The 21,000-nt window shown below is 38.4% G+C and overlaps 1 protein-coding gene across 5 annotated transcripts in view; it reads left to right on the forward strand.

Annotated features, from left to right (window-relative positions):
• Positions 1-21,000, forward strand: part of LOC149168803 (uncharacterized) — a 298,803-nt gene that overhangs the window by 52,818 nt on the left and 224,985 nt on the right. Inside the window, exons 1-2 of one of the 5 annotated variants that reach the window (XM_089428422.1) lie at positions 2,105-3,120; positions 3,457-3,597. The exons of 2 other annotated variants lie outside the window; for them this stretch is intronic. In XM_089428422.1, the coding sequence (XP_089284548.1) occupies positions 3,004-3,120; positions 3,457-3,597 (258 nt within the window). In that variant the 5' untranslated portion in view covers positions 2,105-3,003. Of the gene's footprint in view, positions 1-2,104; positions 3,121-3,456; positions 3,598-21,000 lie in introns of those variants that run through there. 2 more of the 5 variants (XM_089428420.1, XM_089428424.1) reach the window with 2 other exon arrangements.

The raw sequence follows: 21,000 nt of genomic DNA on the forward strand, positions 1-21,000 counted from the left end.
ATCTCTAATATCTCGCTTAATAATAACCTTAAAATTAAAATTAAATAATAATAATAAGCTATCAAATTTCATCACACTGCACTATATACTTTTATATTTTAAATTAAAAAACACATAACATTTAACAACCTAATTAGATATATATATATATAATCATATTACCAAATTACTACCGTAAAAACTAAAAATTTATCTCATTACAATATGCCTATCAAATTTCATCACACTACCGTGCATACTTTTATATTTTAAATTAAGAAATACAAAACATTTAACAACAACCTCGTTAGAGGTATGTTGACCGGGATGTCAAGAGTGTAGTGATATTTATTTCACCGTCTTATGTATTTGGAACTTATTGAGATTCGCACGTCATTTCGAATGTTTCATAAAATATGTCTCCGTTAAGGCTCTTCAGCGTTCAACTTCACTGTTCATAGATATACTATGAATGGGGATCTAAAATTATTTAAGATTATCACAAGGGAGAATTTCTTTAAAAAATTTAATTTTGAGCGTGTTTAAATTTGAATTGTTTTTCAGTGGAAATAAATTCGTCACTATTCAAAACTCTATGTGTCCAAAATACTAAAATTTAACAACTCTCCATTTCCAAAAATTTCTTAAATAGGTTTTTTTTTCACAAATAAAAACATTTTTTTTTTTTAACTCAACCGTCGTTCAGAACTTCAGCACACTGATACTGCGGGTCTGTGTAATTCGGTTGTGCTATCAACATTAATCATTTTGCGAATTGAACTGAACCATGAAAGTAACTAGCAGTTGCAGGGCGTGAGGCGGGCATCTGTTCGTGCACTTCATCGTTTTGGACGTGAAGATGCTCTTACAAGCCGGATCAAACCTGATAAGCACATGTTGAGTTTTGTTTTGCACATTCTATTCTTCACAGACACAACCAGTAAAACTAGCTTTGTAAAAACATTCTTTAAACAAAATCAAGTCGATGCCCTTTCATGGAAAAAGAAATCTGATCATTATAGACAGCATCAATTCGATCACCCATTGCGGAGCTACTGCGTACATCGGTGAATATTTACGTTTATATACATAGGAACATGTACAGACATATATTGCCATAAATATTCCGTTGCTTCCTGACTATTGTTTACCGTGAAATTCATCCTATCATGAATCCGTTTCCGCTGGTCAGTACTCTGGAAAATTAACGGACAGTTTTATGTGTCTAGTAAATTTAGAATATATAGCATATTGAAGTGACAGGTTTTTCTGTAAGTAAGTGCATAAAGCTCAATTGCAAAATTCTGAAAAAAAAACGTTGAATTCAATATTCCGGTCAGGATCTCCCGGAGGTTCGCCGAAAATCAACTAGGAAAGGCTTTTATTTAATTATATTTGATTTAACATCGAATACCTTCCTCTTTGCGGATTTGCTGAATTCTCTACAGTGACATGAATAAACATGAATTCATATTTTAACGCAAGAATTCTACGTACACAGGGATGTGACTCAGATAAATTACCAAAGCAAATTCCTTTATAGCGAAGCTTTATTTACTTTTTCACAGATATGTCTCTGGGACAAATTACCAACGAATATAGAGAGCACGGGAAAGTGAGTTGCGTCACCTGCAATATTGTTGATTTTTCTTTCCTTTTTCTCATTTATTTCAAAGATGTACGGAGGGTAATTGGATTCTTTTAGAGTTTAAAGTTTCAAGTCATGTATAAATATTTTCAAAATAGTGTTTCAGGTAAATTGAATTCTTCACAACTAAAATCAAAATAATAATTAAAAATTAAAACAAGATAAGAAATGACAACAACCTTCCTCTAAAATACTCAAATATACCAAAACAAAGCTGCAATTACTTTTCATAAATATATCCCAGTAGTCCTTTCAATATCACAATTTCAGAAACAGCTTATTAGGGCAGAATTCTTTGGCTAGGGTAATCCTCGTGGGATGATATGTAAGTCTTTTAGGTCTTTTAAATGGACTTAATCACATGAATAGTCTTATTCATGGTGAGTAGATCTTTCCTACTTGACTACCGTTTATATGTTATCTGCTTCACAACCTCTTATTCATGTCAGTATATCTTTTACTTTTCATAAATATATCCCAGTAATCCTTTCAATTATATCACAATTTCAGAACCAGCGTATTAGGGAAGAATTCTTTGGCTAGGTAAGCCCCGTCGGATGATCTGTAAGTCTTTTGGGTCTCTTACATGGGCTTCATCACATAAATAGTCTTATTCATCGTGAGTAGATCTTCCCTACTTGACTACCTTTTATTCCTGGTGAGTGGATCTTTCCTACTTGACAGCCTGCCTATTTATTGGGTGTTCATTTATAAATGTCATCTAGTTCCCAACGTCTTATTCATGCTGAGTAGATCTCTGCCTATTCATTCTGTGTCCATTTACCATCATCATCTTATTCATGCTGAGTAGATCTCTGCCTATTCATTCTGTGTCCATTTACCATCATCATCTTATTGATGCTGAGTAGATCTCTGCCTATTCATTCTGTGTCCATTTACCATCATCATCTTATTGATGCTGAGTAGATCTCTGCCTATTCATTCTGTGTCCATTTACCATCATCATCTTATTCATGCTGAGTAGATCTTTCCTGCTTGACAACCTGCCTATTCATTGTGTGTCCATTAACCAGAATGCAGATGGAAAAATGTCACCTAGTTCCCATTTCTTGATTCGTTAGTCATCTGTTTCACACTATCATTCATAAGTAGTCAAGTCTTGAAACGATTGCTTTTAACTACGGCACCCAACTAAGTATATGGAGGTAGCAACGTCTCATCGGTTGATTCTAAAAGCGACATCTGGTTTATGCCCGCACCTTCACAAATATTTTTGGAAAGACGTGTTGTAAGTTATGAGATCATTTGAAACTGGACATTTTGCAGCTCCTTAAAGAAGCCATTCAACCCAGGTGAAGGAAATTGGGTGGGGTAGTGTTAGTGGATAAAAGAATTAGTAACCGACTGTTGCAACCATGTATTGGCCGAGAAATAAAGAGAAGTCGGAAATTCAAAGAACAGTTTCGAAGGGTCAAACCTCTGCTTCAAGTTTCGGCCTTGGCGCTAACGTGGCGGGTGCCAATGGAGTTCAGGTAGTCACACCTCAAGATCCATCCCCGTATGATTTCATCTCTTTCAGCCTTCAAATTGAAATTAGTTATATGGCTATATTTCGTTGCTTTGAATATTCAACAGACTTTTTCTGTGGTGCTTGCTCTCAGCATCCCTACTTGAAAACTTCATTTGATTATGTTTTCTTACCTCGTAACGAATTTGGAAAAGAAGAAGCGTTATGGTTATGGTTGTCGCCTGTCAGACGTTGAAGATGATAGAAATCTTGAAGCTGAGATCCGAGAAAGCGTTACAATTATTTATGGAGTAGATATATCCTTTGTTTCTTAAAATGCATAAATCGATTCAATATGCAGGTGACACGCAGAGACACTTCATACCGCGTTACGGTCGTGATATTTGAAGTTAAAGATCTGAAGAAGCGAATCTTTGGAACTAAAGTTCAAAGCCCTTCCTTGGTGATAAAGGTGGAAGGCATTTCACGGCGGCTTACAAAGGTATTTTCTATAAGTACCGCTGCTTTAACAGTCTTCTGAATTTTCTTGGTCTCGGCTCTGTATTTAATTCTCCACAGTGCTCCCACCTACTCAGACTGAGTTACAATTTCACTCTACCCTTTCGCTTCCATCATTGACCAAGCCAAGAAAGTTATCCTTTTATATATAAATGTAAAGAAAAATATCGCGTACTGACCATTTGAAACTCAGCCTTCCTAGAATATGTTTGTCGTACTTGCCTTTCTCAAAGGCACTCCCCCAGAAACTTACAATAATAATTTTAGACTTTGATTTGAATACATCTAAATCTGTAACAAAATAAAAACAAGCGAGCACATTGTTATGTGGACGACTATTTTTCTCAATGATCGTAAAGCATTTTATTCTTACCTGGTGCTTTTGAAGTACTTTTTGTGAGGAAACCTACAGATGGCTTTTGTTTAAGCTACACAGGCCATGGCAAAGTTTCACGAGCCTGCAAACTTTGGGCTGGCCAATACTATAGAGGCTCATCCAACAAAGGCAATGGCTGCTGGTTCATATGGGTACTCTGATCGACATATTCTTTCTGTATTTCAACTATCATGCTGACGTCTAGAGGATGGGACTGGGCGGATATGACAAAATATCTGAAAGAAATTCTGGTCCATGGGTTACAGTGGTGGTGGAAAGGCCAATTAAGAGCATGGTAGGAAAAGGCACGACCTCAAATCATTCCAAAAGATCTTTGTGAAAACCCTTTCTGGTAAAAGTATTAACCTGGAGATAGAAAGCATGGTCTCCATTGTCATAGCAAAGGCAAAGATTCAGGGCAAGGTTGGAATAACTCCTAATCAGCGAAGGCTGATCTTTGCTGGCAAGCAACTGGGCACATGCTGGCTGATTACAACATTTAAAAAGAGTCAACCTTGCAACTGGTGCTCTGTCTCTGTGGATGCACTTAGAGCAAAGGAATGGCTTCATCTGTTGGGGTTTTAAAAGCCTCTCACTGCAGGGGATGGTAAAGGGTAAATAAATCTCTTTTAAGATACGTTTTTTTGGTTGAGAAATCCTTGAGTAGGGTTAACTTTGCAGCTGGTTCAACTGCAACAAACACTCCTTCCTTTTCTGAGAAGGCCCAAGATTTTATCTTTCTCTGTAGTGAAGGAAGCTTCAGTTGTGACATTAGAGCTTGATCCTCAATGGGTCAAGAAGGAAGAGAACCATTCTTTCAAACACAGGCTGATCTGTAAGTTCCATGATCTATGGGCATTGATAAACAATCTTTGTAGGTAGTCAATTTATCCTTTGGGTTTTCTCGACAATCTTGGTCATGATCCATCTTTTTGCCAAAAGGTTTTTCATCTTGGACTCCATGGAAGAGGATTGTTAACAGTCTCTTAGTAAAGGCCCTCGGTTCCTTGATAAAGCATGCTTTTGTGAAGCCATTGTTCCTTGGCTTCAACTGATATTTGGAGACATTATCAGAATTTTTAACTTTGGTGAGATTGCCTAGTAACCCTCATGAACACAAGGGCTACAATACTATGATCACTATGGAAATGCTTTGGGGAAGTTTATTGCCGTGGAAAATGATAATCGAAGAATAACATCATCAACATGTGCCCAAATTTACATTAATACAGATTTGAGAAAGGTTCTTCCTAATCATTGTTTTGGAGTGTGAGAACTTTAGTGTGACAGTATTGGATTATGAACACGTAGCTTTTCATGGGCAAACTCTATTTTGAGTGTGAGCACATGGCAATTTCTTGCCCAAATGCAACGGTTTCTCAAGCTAGTAGACAAAAGAATAGCAAACTTGTTTGGTGGAAAGAGTTTGAAACGAAGAACATGAATTATCCCTTTGTATTATGAACACATAGCTTTTCATTGCAAACTTTATTTTGAGTGTGAGCACATGACAATTTCTTACCCGAACGCAATGGTTGCTCAAGCTAGTATACAAAAGAATATCAGATTTGCTTGGTGAAAAGAGTTAGAAATGAAGAACATGAAGAATCCCTTTTGAGTTCATTGTATCAAGGGAATGATATTTGGCTGAGGATTATTATACCTTAAGAAATGAAAGAAACAATGGTGTACCCATCTCAATAATGGTGTTCTTGGTATACAATGACACTCTTATTGTCCATGTCCCTTAGTTCCCTAACTAGCTAATGTTTTTGACGCCCTTCATGGGTCTCATGTTCTTACCCTCCTACCTTTTCAATTGATTGTAGGACAGTAGCAAAAGCAACAAGGGCATGGTGAAGACTAGGGTTCCAAAGACTTTGGAGTGTATGTAAGCAAAACTTGTCCTCCTAATTTGCAAACTATATTTGAAGGTAAGAAGTTGCTATCGAGGCATGGGAAGGTTTTTGAAGGTCTATTGACCCTGTGAGTTATAACTTATAACGTTTGTGTTGTTATAGTTGCAAAGATAGTAGCAACAAGAGACAACACTAAATGCTCTAAAACTACGACATCCAAGAGTGTTATTTCTCTTGGAATTGGAGGTGGAGTTCCTACTTATGCTTTGAACTCCATAGCTCCTATGGTTATCGTTGTTGGTCTACACAATAAGGTTTCAAAAAAGAGTGCTAATGTGGAGAGAGAGGACATACCTATACATGCCATGGAAAAGCTTCATGAGATGGTTTTAGGGTTTCAAGGGAACAATATATGCAATTTTGGAGGCTTCAAGGTTGTGGACATGAGGGTGGTCAATACTATAAAGCCGAGGAAGCAAAGTCAACAACTATTGGTTCATATGAGTACTCCATTCCATTTATTTATGAATTTCTTCACTCTAGCTCATTAACATTAATCACTCTTTCTACATTTTAGCTATCAAGCTATCGTGGAGAGGTCACAACAAACTATTTAACAAAACGTCCAAAAGAAATTATGGGGCACAAACTATAGTGGTTGGTGGAAACTCTTACCAAGGGTGTGGTAGGAAAATGCATGACCTCAAATCATCCTAGTAGATCTTTGTAAAATCCCATTTTGGTAAAATATTACCCTAGAGATAATGAGGATGCTCTCATCCCTAAGTGAATGCTAAGATTGACGTCAAGGTGGGATTCCTTCCTTACTAGCAAAGGATAATCTTTGCTGGTAAGCAATAGGAACATGGGCACACACTCATTGATTACAACATTGGGAAGAATTCAACCTTGCAATTAATGTTTTGTCTTTGTTGGGGCTCACTATAGTGGATGCTCAGGCAAAATCAACATCTTTTAAGGATACCCTTTATGATCAAGAAAACCTTTGAGTAACGTTGACTTTTTAGTGCAAGTTTAGGAGCTAACAGTATTCGCGAATACATAGTGGGAACCCCATCACTAGGAGAAAACCCACTCTAAACATGTCCTTGATACGTCAAACCTTGTACAATATCACAATTCCATGGTTTGACCATACCCAAGCTACACCATACCTTATTCAACTATACACAAATGTTAAATTTCCTTAACCCTAGCAAACAAACAAATTATTTCCTAGTAATTTCCTCGTTGTGAATTAATTAATTGCAACTTACTGAATAAAATGCACTGCTAGGATTTTAGCTGGTAAATACAAATAATTTTAGCAGAAGTAAATGAAACCAATTTCACACAAACACAGAAATTTTCTACCCTTCAAATGTGCAGTTCATTAAATAATATCTTAGCATACAGGGGCTTTCCCAACCTAGGAAAAAAATTCCAATTGAGGAAAAATAGAATGACAACAAAACTTGAAATTTTTAGTTGAAGATAACCCATGTATCACAGTTCGTAAGATTTGTTCAACCTACCTATGCCTCCTCAATGACCTATATTTATTATTTCCTACTTGTAGGCTGCAACACATGTTAGCTAGTCATGCATTGTACGATCTGCCTACGACATGTGTGCACAACTCAGGCATATATGACCTTGTCTATAGCTTGCAAGACTTCTTGTGACCTTTGCTCTTTTGCTTATGGCTTGTACGACTTGTTTGTGGAACGCATGAGCTACCTATGGCTTTTTCACTCTGCCCATAGTCCCTACTGATTGTCTGATTGTTGTACAATGCCTAGAAATTCGTCCCTTAATCTCTTTGGTCATTGGGGCTTCTTCTCTTGTTTCTCCTTTGCTCTCTTGCCCCTTGGACTTGACTCTCTAGATGAAAGTCCTTCACCTTTGTTGAGATCTCCATGAATTCTTACTCCTTCACCTAGCGTTGCTTTTATAAGCTTGAGTTATTGATTGAATCCATTATCCTAATCTCCAAAGTGATTAATGGTTGAGATTAGATCTCACTTCATTGAGAGCAATAGTTAAGATTCATCTAATTCACTAATGCAAAAACCTTTGTATTTCATTAGATCAAACTCACTTTTTATAAAATGCACTTCATTTTAATTAATTCTTTAATTAAATTGAATTTCTTAAGATTTAAGGCTTTGGATGACTTCCACACGTCTAGACACTTATACTCCTGCGAAAGTTCCTGTTCGATGCTAAAATCATCTACACTCCCTTTTAGCGAGTAAAGAACTTCTTGAAGAGCCACCTGGAACTAGCTTTTCCTTTGGTCCTGGCATAATGCCCCATGCATAATCCTTCACCACAGCATCCTTCCAAACCTGTTGATCTAACGCCTCTTTAATGATGTTACTCATCCATGGCATTTAATTTGAAAACTTCTTCGAAGATCTTCTCCCCCTGATTGTGCTCCTAGGACTCTCAACATGCTCTTGAGCATCTTTTAATGTCTGTGTAAACCACCTGGGTCTCCTTACAAAACTAGAAGGAGCTATTGACACCTCCCCACATGAAGGTTGACTCCTTGAACTAGAAGCCTTTGAACGTTGTTCACCCTTTAGAGCTTCTTGCTTATTGTCCTCTATCACTAGTAGTGGTTCATGCGAATTCCTATATGCCAAGTTCTCCTCAAACTTCACATCTCAATTCACAACTGTCTTCGTGTATATTGGAATGATGATCATGTATGCCTTTGAAGTCTCGCTATACCCCACAAATATTTGTTTCTTTCATGAAGGCTCCATCTTTCTTCTCTATAGGCACATGGATGTATATTGGACGATCAAGAGATCCTTAAATGTCCTATCTTTTGCTTCACCCCAATGAAAGCTTCCTCTACAGTCTTGGCCCCTAAGATCTTGTGAAGGCTCCTGTTTTGCACATATACTATTTTGTTACATGCCTCTTCCCAAAGGAATGTAGAAATTAAATGCCTTGCACCTTTAACATGGACATGAGGGGGCCTTTGCAGAAACACAAATCCAAAAATCATCCATAGAGCCCTCAAATCAATGGAAGAAATAGAGACAACCAAAGTGACCAAGGCAACATCGAAGCATCAAATGGCAGGGGGTGGAGTGGCAAGATTGGGAGGTGACTGTGAGAGTGGTAATGTTTTTTCTTCAGCATCAACATCTACACTCAACCCCATAACTGCCTCATCATTTTTTGTTCGTAGAACCACACCTAGAGCACAACCATCTATCACGTCATCTCTTAAAAAAAGGGAGAAGGAAGAAGCTAACAAGTTGTTGGGAAGGTGACTTCTTTGGATTGATATTCCTTTCAACATTGCCAGGAACAATCCATCTTTCTAGCCTGCGATTGATGTTATTGTTATTGTTGGCCTGGGGTACAAAGCCCCTTCATATGATGAATTTAGAGGGCGCATTCTTCAGAATGAAAAGGTTGAATGCACTAAGAAATTGGAGGAGTTTAGGGGCTCATGGGCACACATAAGATGCACTGTGATGTCAAATGGTTGGACCGATCAAAATGGTAGAACCCTTATCAACTTCTTGATTATCTGTCCCAGGGGGACAATGTTTATGAAATATGTCATGCATCTGCACAAATCAAAGATGCACGGTTATTATGTGATTTGTTGGACGTGTTCATTCAGGAGATGGGGCCACAACATGTTGTCCAAGTCATAACAGACAATGTTGCAAATTATGTTGCTATTGACAGGATGCTTATGGAGAGGTATCCTAACTTATTTTGGACACCTTGTGCTGCACACTGCATTGATTTAATGTTGGAGGACATAGGAGTTATTCCTTTTGTCAAGGATATTGTTGAATCATCAAAAAAAATTACAACATTTATAAATATATATATAATCATGAATCTGTGCTTAATTTGATGAGAACATTTACCAACAACAAGGAAGTGGTGCGCCCCGCCATTACACAGTTTGCCAATAGCTTTATATCTCTTCAATTCCTCCTGAATTCTATGCGTGATGTGAAGAGAATTTTTCTTTCAGAGGAGTGGTGTGCTTTGCCATATAGCTGCAAACCAAAGGGAGAGACCATATGCAAGCTAGTTTCATACTAGGAAAGCTTATGTGTAAGAGTGTAAGAGGTGTGTATCATTACTGAACCTTTGGTAAAGGTTCTTTGATTAGTTGATGGAGACAAGCCCACAATGGGCTACTTGTATGAGGCCATGGATAGGGCCAAAGAATCCATTCTCAACTGCCATGATGATAAGGGGGATGAGGGGTTTCAGAGACAACAAATCATATGGGAAGTGATTGCTGAGCGATGGAACAATACACTCCATCATCCCATTCATGCTGCAGGGATCTACCTGAATCCTGCATTTTCTTACTCCTCTGGCTTCTTATTTGATGTGGATGTCATGGATGGATTCTTCACTTGTGTTCAGAAGATGGTGTCATTTCCAGCAGAATGTGCAGAAATCTCCAAAGAAATGGAGATATACAGGATAGCGGGTGGCACATTTAGCTTTGATATGGCTATTGTGGAGAGGAAGACTAAAATGCCAGCCTGCCAGGTAAGCTTTAGTTTGTTTCAAATTTCATTGTCTCTTCATACTTTGCTTCAACTTTCACATTTCAATTTTTTTCTTATGTTTATCTTATTTGTTGTAAATGCATGGTGGCAGAGTACCCAATCTCCAAAGGCTTTCCATTCAAGTGCTCAACCCAACATGTAGCTCCTCTGGATGCAAGCGCAATTGGAGTGTATTTGAAAAAATACACAACAAGAAGCGCAATAGGTAAAAAAATATTCCAATTAATTTTTTGCATTCATTAAATAATACTTTTTTTATAATTATTAATTTATTATTTATAATTTATTAATTTATGACCCTTGTACAGGTTGGAGTCCCAGAGACTTAATGACATGGTCTACGTCTACTATAATCTTCGATTGTGGGTGAGGCAACTTGAGAAGACACCTTATGTGGAGGCCATTTCATTGGATGGGATTGACACCAATGCTGCATGGAGGCTTGAGGCGAAGAAACTATCGTGGAGTTAGCCCTTGATTAGTTAGAGGAGGAGGTGACGCCACCTACCATGGTCACCAATAGAGGACGTGGCCTACCTCCTATAGCTCCTAGTTCTTCAACTTCTAGAGCACAACAAAGTCCATTGCTAGTGCCAGCCCTAACACCTTCTTCATTTAGAGGGAAAGATGTTACATTTTATCGCAAGAGGGGAAGAGGAAATCAATAGTATTAGTTATTTGGTCCATTTCGTTGTATTTGACATCATGAATCATGATATGAGATACATTATTATATTTTTTGTTGATTTTTTGAGGTTGAGTCGAGACTCGGGAATTAGTATTCAGGACATGGTTTGTTGTTATGTGTGATGTAGCACTAGACATGATATTACACATCTTATATGTTAGTTCTCTTTTCATATTTATGTGTCATTGCATTTATTTTATGTTGTGAATACTTTACATATTAAAAAAATTGAAAAAAATTGAAAAAAAATGATTTTTTTTTGTATTTGCTGATTTTTTCCCGATTTTCTCGATTTTTCTTGATTTCAGACCCTTGCCGATTTAATCCCCAGTGCGATGTTCGCAACATTGCTAGAAACTAGAAAATACAAGTAAATCTACTATCTACTGTTTGACTCTCTTGCCATGAGAAATTTCTAATTTCTTGTCTCGTGCTTTATTGGGAGTCTCCTCCTGCATAGTCAAACGACCTTGGTGCTCTTGATTAAATACAAGTTGCATATCCTAGTATCCTAGGTGCTCTTGATTATTAAGAGTCTCCCCCACATAGAGAGCTTGGTTCTCTTGATTAAATACAAGTTCCATACCCTAGTACATGACAAAATCCAATGGAAACATTGCAATCCCCCCAATCCTGAAATATTGAAAAAATGATTAGTCTGCTGGATTTTGAGTGAGATCTAAATTTTTCTTTCTCCATATGAAATCCAATGAGGTGCAAACCACTCTCAAACATCTGGAGTCATTTCATGGTAATGTTAAAAATTTAAGTAAAAGTAAGAATTTAACATTACCATGAACTGCATATCAACACTAGGGCCATAGGCTTGAACATTACGTTGCCCCACTCAAAAAAGTTTGTTTCCAATCTTCAATAGCTTCCTCTATCACTCTTGAATTGGCAAGGAGCAATTTTTTTTAGGGAGCACGCTCTTGAAATTCACTCCCACAAGGAGCGAGTTTCGGGAGCATGCTCAAGTGCGGGTTTGAGGGGGGGGTGCTCCCCTGTAACCCTGCCTATGATCAACTTGAAGTTTGGAAAGGCTCAATATAATGGCTTTGTTTATGATGACAAGATGAAAGTGATGTGCAAGATTGATGACCTAGATCCTGTCACAAGATTGAAGAAAGAAGATGGCTCCATGATACCTCGGAAGGAAGCAAACTCGATACAATGAGATGCGAAGGAAAGAGGGAGTCATGCATCAAGAACAGGTAGCCGATACTCTTATGGAGACAAGCTATAAGGCTTGTGGTGTTGACTTCCCAAATAGAAAGGAAGTTTGGAATCTCCTCTAGATTTGAGAGGGAGCAAAGGAGTCTCCTTGAATAGGAGCAAGGATCTATTCCCTAAATCAAGAGGGAATGGGGATATCCTCTTTGGTTGAGAGGGAGTGATGTTGGACATCACATGTGCATTCTCTTCTTCATGTGTCAAGCACTTGACCAGGACTAACAACTGTAAGTCTAAGTGAAGGCCTTGGAGAGAGAATGGTGGAGGATTGGATAAGCATCTGTGGTTTCCTTGAGGATAAAGCATCCAAGAAAGGAAAGGTACCGACACTCTTTGAGGATGAGACAAGTATCCAAGATAAGAGTGGTTGAAGAGGATGGATATTCTTTGAGGATTGGGAATCCAAGATAAGAATAATCCTAAAAGGACATACCTTGTGAACATTTGGATGGGGTATGTGCCTTGTAGAGGTAGTGGGGTATCACACATAAAGCATTCCATCATAATGCTCTTGAATTAAGTTGAGCTTGTCTAGTTAGGCCTCAAAGACAGTGCTGGTCATAATCGTTGATGCTTATAGTTGGCTTATTAATCTAACTCTTCTTATGAGAACTCTTCAGTTTGAGAATGATGTTGTACTGGTTGTACAATTATGAATACCTCCCTAGTTAAGAGGGAGTGTTGGAAATGTAACTAGTTTCGGTCTTCATAATTGTTATTGTACTCATTTCAATATGTATATTATGTAACAAACAAAAGAAGAAAATAAAAAATTATTATTTCAAAGCATGGGTTTCATGCTCTCTATTAATGGTCTTCTAGGTAAAAGCATGTTCTTCGTGCTTCTAGGGTTTGTTAGGTCATAGGATATATTGTCATGAGTCAAGAGAGTCAACATCATGATTGTAAGACCCTTTTGGGCAATATGTACCTTGTAAAAGAATTTATTTTTGAGTCTAGAAAGTCCTGGAAGCCTCCTAGCACAAGTCGGCCTTGGCAAAGACAAGTCGGCCCAAAAAGGGGTATTTGACCCACACAAAAGAGTATAAATAGAAGCAATTCGACCGCATTCGTTCACCAATTCGATATGTAATCAAGGAACTCGATCTAAGGTGCGAAATTGAGGAACAAAGACAACAAAGATAAGGAAGAAGGAAGCAGTAGCTGGAAGGAAGGAAAATTAAATTTTTGCCTTAGTTCTTTCTCACACGTGTGAGTTTTTGCAGCAGTTGCACGGCCCAAAATTTTTGTAGTAACTGCAGGTCCGAAATTCTGTTGCAGGGTGCCCGAAATTCTGAGATTGGTGCAGTTTTGAAGGGTTTCTCTTATTGACTTGGTTTGACTTTGACCTAATTGGAAGGTCTCTTTGGAGGGTTGACTTGGTGTTGGGAGGAGGACTTCGTCTAGGGTTTGGCTCTTGATTGTCTCATTTGAAGCATATTCTATAAGAAGAGAAGAAATTTTCAGGTTTTTCTTTGGCTTGTTGCCTAATATTTGTGTCCATTGTTTTTACTATTTTGATCTTGTTATTTGTTTGATGAAAAGATCTAATAAAGAAACACAAGAAGATAAATAAGATTCACAAACAAGTATTAGGGAATAAGGAAAATCTGAATTGATAGCTTCTGTGTTACAATTTTGCAACACACTAGGAGTTCTCTTAAAGGTTTCCAAGGAATTTTTTTTTACATATCATAGAGGAGCGACATTTTAGGATAGATTTAACAATTATATCATGGCACAAAATAGAAATTGTAGTACACAAATGCAATATGCCGGATATAGAAGATATACATTAAACTTACAATATTTTCCAAGAAAAACACTTCAATTACTCCTAGGAAAACAACTCCAAGCAAGTTGCCTTCTTCAAAAGGACTTCGCACCACGAACATATCACATTTTGCACAAGTTGAAACAAGGAGACCGATTCACACTTTTGGAAGAGAATTGTGAGTGAATGTGCAATGATGAAATGTGGAGAAAGGCTTCCTCTATTTATATGAGGATTAACTTGCCTTATTACCACTAATTTTACAATTAAAGCCATAAAACAAGTTTGTTTGAGTGTTCAAGTGTGATGTTACAAGCTGACCTCAATATAGCTCAAAAACATAACAATAAATGCCAAAAATCCCACACGTGTGCGGAAATTATGTCTTCCACTATGACATCATCCTCCATAAATGCTCACTATGCCACTAGAAAGTGACAAATGGATCATGAGTGCTCCATACTCCAAGTAAAAAGCTCAAAGCGCTATGGGTATGCCTCCAAACCATGACATCATGACCAATGTGCCCTACGCACCCTTCTAGGGAAAAAGGGGGTGAAGTGGCAACATCATACTCAAATGTTTGGGTATATCAGTGATGTGCAAGCCCTCCCCTGTCATCTCAAGGATAACCATCATAATCCGAGCTTTGGAACAAACAATGCCCATCAAACAGTGTTAAGGGTAGCCTAGGGGCGTCCTAGGTCCATTTAGGCACATCGTTAATAAGTCCAACACCAAGCAATCAATGGCTCAATGTTTCAACATTTAGAGGTACTTATGATAGCCAAGTACCATATGGAACCATCTCATAGCCCAACGCTCATCTCTGGAGGGGTAATGCTACATCATCAATGTCATAAATGCTCTCTGGACTGGGTATAATGACCTTTGGAGTGCTGCTCAGTGGGATGAAGATCAACTCACAAGGGCTCTTTATAGTTGTGTTAACACCACCTAACAAAGAAACCTCTCAAGGTTAAGTGAAATCATCAATAATTAGGGGCACTAATGATAAATGCATCATAGTGAACCATGCCTAATGCTAGGGGCACAAGAATACTTCACACAAAACTTTCAAATCTCTAACTAGATTAGGACATGTAAACAAGTTACCTCACTTATGTTAGTGATAGTTAGGTCAACAACCCTATTAGGTGTTCCCAACCTCCAAGGGAAGTGAGTCTCAAGTTAGCCCATCAATCCATAGGTGTGTGTGATAATGATGGTTATGGAGTGGGAAAGACTTCAAGGTAGCTGCCATAGCCATGTGACTAGCTAATGGGCATCCAACATCCTGAGTGTATAGATGTAAGGAGGGAGCAATCATGGTGGTATGAGTTAGTTGTTTCGTTGGCTTGCTTTTTCCACCCCTTTGGTGTGCCCTTTATCTTTTATGGTTTGTCTTTATTGGGCGCATAGCTTAGGAGCCTAAGCATGCTTTTGAGATTTTCTATTATCCCTTTAAGATGAAGTAGTTTATTGCTCATTAGTGTTGGGAAATGCAAGGGTTTATTTCTTTAGATGAAGGATTAAATGCTTGAGAAATTGGGTGATGGCTAATGAGGGATAGATTTCACGCTAGGATGTTTCCCACACACTAAATAAATGTCCCAACCAGCTTTTGCAATTTACATCTTTATTTTATTATGACTTTCTTATGCTTTTAGCTCTCTTTTAGCTACATGAACCTTTGGGGCTAAGTTTTTGGGCCAAAACACAAGGATGTGGATGAAGGGTGCCAATCCCAATAACCAATGACTACTAGCCCAAGGAATGGAGATGGATAAGAGGAAAAGGTGGAAAGCGGTAAGTATGGATTTTCTTGGACACGCTACATCAAATAGCGCTTCCCTAGTAGTGCCCTTCCTAAACCATAAGGCCTCAAAGGAAGTCCCTGTTGCTACAAAATCTAACAGGCCTATATGGAACCATACTTTAGGGAAACAAGAGAATTGATTGCCACTGTGACGTCAACAACCTTTCTCATGCTCTTTAGTGGTATTTGACCACAACAAAGGCTTCCTTAAATGCTCACCTAAAGGACATTTAATGATAATGACTCAAGGTGAATGATATGATGTCTACTAGTTGAAATACAGTACCGGCAGAGCCTAGAAGGCTTAAATAATATATGCCAAAGTTTAGGTACTCTATTCCTAGACCAATTAGAATGTTGTTATTAGTTAGAGATTTGCAGATTTTCAATGATGATGCATGTAATGTCATATAAAGGCCTAGAGGAAGGGTTTATTAATAGAAAATCAACAAAGCATGCAAACCTTCATATAAATACCAAGGATCTAGGGTTTTTAATTTAATTTTGTGGCTGAAATAGTGCATAAACAACAAATAAGTGATGACGTCAACTTAAAGAGGAGGGTTTAACATGCAAGAATGCTAGATTTTTCTTTTGTATTATTTATTAATGTGTTTCCTACTCTATGAACCATAAAACATCAAATATAAATTTCCTTTTTAATATTTTTTCCACATAAAAGCCTAGCCCTAACCTGAGGTATATAGGAAAATGAAGGAAGGATAAATTTAATAAATGGTAGGTTGATCATCACTTTAATGACTAGTTCCCTGTCTTAAATGGGCTTGATGGAGTCTTTTAGGGTAAAGTTCAATGAGTATTGATTTGATGGAGTAAGCAGGGATTACTTGGGCATCCAATTTGTTCCGATACGACCAGCAGCATGTCATTGTGCTCTCCGTGCCGACTTGGGTGAACATCACTATATAAAATCTGTTGGCACCTTGTCTGCAATGTGTGTGAGTTTGGGGAATGGGCGCTACACCTCACCTACTTACCCCTGGCCGCTCCTCCTTCGGGCCAGCAACAGTAGCAGCATTCAGTTCTCTATCTGTTGAACTCAATCTATTTCATTTGGAGAAAGATAACCACCCGAATCGGGATACCATCAATTGGAACTATAACTATATAAAGTTCTGGCCTGGTCCGAATCTGGCAGGCAATTGATAAAATCAATATCTGATAAGAATTCTAAACCCTAACTATTTTTCTTGTGAGGGGGGAATTTAAATGTAAGGAATGCACACTCAGAGTTTCCTTAAAGGTTTCAAAGAGAACAATTTTGCATGCCATAAAGGAGCAAGATTTCAACATAAATTTAGCATTTAATCATGACATAAAATAGAAGCCCTACTACACAAATATAATTTTCAAATTATTGAAAATGGGCATAAAACTTACGAAATTATTCAAAGAAACACTTCATTCAATCCCAAAACCACATCATCATGCAAAAATCCATCTCCACAAGAATCCACACCATAAAAAAATCAAATTTCGGTCCAAGTAGATGAAAAGGACTAATTCACATTCTTTAGAAGAAGAATAGTGATGAATGTGTGATGATGAAAACTGTTGTAAGGTCTCCTCTATTTATATGAGGGGTAACTCACCTTATATCCACTAATTTTACAAGTAAAGCCTTAAAACAAGTTTGTTTGAGTGTTCAACAAGTGTGAGGTTACAATCCAACCTCAATATAGCTCAAAAACATAACAATAAATGCCAAAAATCCATACGTGGGAAAATCATTTCCTCTACTACGACGTCATCCTTCACAAGTGCTCAATATGCCACAAGCAAGTGACAAATGGGTCATGGGTGCTCCATAATCTAAGGAATAGCTCAAAGTACAAGGGTATGCCTATAAAAGTGCCTTTAAAACCAAGACATCATCACCCAAGTGCCACAAGTCACCCTTCTAATGGCCAAAAGGGGTGATGTGGCACCTTCATACTCAAGCGTTGGGGTCTACCAGTGATGTGGAAGCCCTCCCCTTTCATCTCAAGGATTAATCATCACCATCCAGACTCTAGAACAAGAAACCCCGTCAAATAGTGTCTAGGCTTGCTTAGGGGCATCCTAGGTCCATCTAGGCACATCATCAATAAATCCAAACCAAGTCTCAGTGGTTCAACGTTTCATCATCTTGGGCTTAAGTGATGAATGTGTGATGATGAAAAGTTTAGTAAGGTCTCCTCTATTTATATGAAGGGTAACTCACCTTATATACATTAATGTTACAAGCGTTAAAACAAGTTTGTTTGAGTGTTCAACAAGTGTGAAGTTACAAGCTAACCTCAATATAGCTTAAAAACATAACAATACATGCCAAAAGGCCCACAAGTGTGGGAAATTAATTTCCTCTACTATGACGTCGTCCTCCATTGGTGCTCAATATGCCACAAGCAAGTGGCAAATAAGTTATGGGTGCTCCATACTCCAAGGAATAGCTCAAAGTACATGGGTATGCCTCCAAAACCATGACATCACCACCAAAGTGCCCCACGTCACCCTTCTGATGGCCAAAAGGGGTGATGTGGCACCATCATACTCAAGCGTTGGGGTCTACCAGTGATGTGCAAACCCTCCCCTGCCATCTCAAGGATAACCATCATCAAATAGTGTCAAGGCTTGCATAGGGGCATCCTGGGTCCATCTAGGCACTGTTACCACAAAATCTTGCAAGCCTTGAAGAGGGAAACCCTACAAGTTGTTAAATTTCACACTGCTCTATGTTGTTTCAATTACTTTAGCCCAATTCAATTCTTGAAATATCAATCTTTCAACAATAATTAATATTTCCGATCATCAACAATAATTGAAGATAGAACAATAAATGCAATGGAAAGGGAGACAATTAACACATCAACAAGAGACACCAGATTTTCAGTCAATGACTAGGGAAAAACCCACTATGAGGAAAACTATTTGAAATTCTTCTTCTATTAGATTGTCATAAAATGTTCAACAAAGAGTACAATGAGCCAATACAGAAATCTTCCAGCAAAATTAACCCAACAACATTCAGAAATATGTTCCCAACATCAGTCCAGATTAGAGACAACTTCTCCTGTCTATGGTCAACTGCGTTCAAATGTTAAATTGTAACCCTAGATCCCAACTGCACGAAGGAAGAGGTATGTGTGTAGTTGAGAGCTTCGAACTACATAAATGAACCTGTGTACTTGCGATTATAGCCAAAAATTTCTTGTATCAAGGCTAGGGTTGGAAACCAAAACCCTAACATGTGCGAGCTTCTGACCTCAAAATCTTGAACCTGTACAAACCAATATCCTCGACCCAACCTCAGACTTGTGTGAATCAATCAATGAAGAAGTGAGGAAGATGCTTGGTGATGTCCAAATGAGCTTGAGGTCACTTGTGTTTATAGGCTTCCAAGGATGTCCAATTTCTTGTTAGGGCCGACCTGTCCTTTTGTGCACATGTGGGCTTTTCTTCAAAAATACACTTTCCCTTGTCCAAATTGAGTGCTTCAATAGACAAAATTGGTCCTCTTGAAAAGAGGAATCTAGTCCCATGGTTGGAATTTGTCATTGAGCTATCAAATTAACACTTCCTCTCAGCTAGGGAGAAATTTCAATTGCATCGTGTGATAATCATGTGTATCCTATTGTCATATCATGTTCCATTTATGCTCAACTCTATTTGCTGAAACATTCTCGAATCTAAAGAAGAAGAATCATCGAGGAGCATTAGCTACTATCCTCTCAGGACAATGAGGAAGGCCCTATGGGATACTCTCACCTCATGTCATCTCATAGGGGAGCAAACATCTTCCACCCTATGTTGAGCAATAAGAGTCATAGCATAGGGGAGATAACATCTTCCACCCTATATCGATTAATACAATATCTCATCCATCCTATTGCTCCCTGATCTTCCCAACAATGACCCTCAAGAGTCATGTGGTAGAGCAACTGCATCATAATTAGCTTGGGTTATAAACCTCCAAGCTTTCTCTCAACTCGTTGGCCAGACGAGCGGTAATCCCAACAAGCCCAACGTGTGAGTATGATGCCTATTGGGTTATACTTTGTATTGACCAAGATAGGGGAGAAACATCTTCGACCCTATGGGTAGCAGATTGGGGTGGTACCCTATTGTCTAGAGATCCCTCAACACCAGGAATCCTCCATCTCAATTCCTCACCCTGGGAGCTCAGATAGGGGGGAAGAGTTGGCTCAATGTTCTCGATCAGTGATGCCCCTTATCAGGAGGGGTCACATCCATCAGTCCAAGTTGCTCTTTGAAGACCAAGAACTTTCCTTTCGGCAAAGCCTTGGTGAGAATATCTGCAATCTACTCTGTCGATATATGATGGAGTCTAACGACTCCTTTTTGCACCTGTCTTGAGTGTAATGATATTAGATCTCTATGTGCTTGGACTTATTATGAAATACGAGATTCTCTGCCAGACGGATCTCACTCTTGTTGTAGCAATATATCACTGTAGTGTCTAGGACCTGCTCAAATAGCTCTCTAAAGAGCTTTTTTAACCAAACTGTTTCGCAGCTAGCCATGCATGGCTAGCGCCAATGTACTCTGTCTTGACAGTACTCAGTGCTTCAAACCTCTGCTCCTTGCTCATCCAAGATATCAAGGCAGATCCAAGGCTAAAACAATATCTAGACTTACTCTTCCCGTCAACAACATTTCCTACCCAGTCAACATCAGTATATCCATGAAGTCGAACATCTCTGACAGAGTATCTCAAACTAAGGGTGATCATCCCATTCAAATATCTCAAAATGTGTTTGACAACAATCCAATGTGGATGGAGAGGCTTGGTCATGAATTGACTCAACGTGTTCACTAAGAACATCAGAGCCCCAATCAACTATCTATACTTGGATGAATTCGCCAAATTGGGTCCTGCAGCTTCTCCATATAACTTCTTGAAATTCATTTCCATCAATGTGGGCAGGGATTTGCATTCTGTCATTCTAAATCTCTCCAACAAATTCATGACATATTTTCCTTGTGAAAGGAAAATCTCATTGGGCCTTTGCCCCACCTCAAGGCCTAGAAAGTAGTGCATGAGT

Source organism: Pinus tabuliformis, chromosome 4_2, assembly GCF_031772625.1.
Source record: "Pinus tabuliformis cultivar Carrire ecotype Pingquan chromosome 4_2, CPIR1, whole genome shotgun sequence".
Taxonomy (NCBI): domain Eukaryota; kingdom Viridiplantae; phylum Streptophyta; class Pinopsida; order Pinales; family Pinaceae; genus Pinus; species Pinus tabuliformis.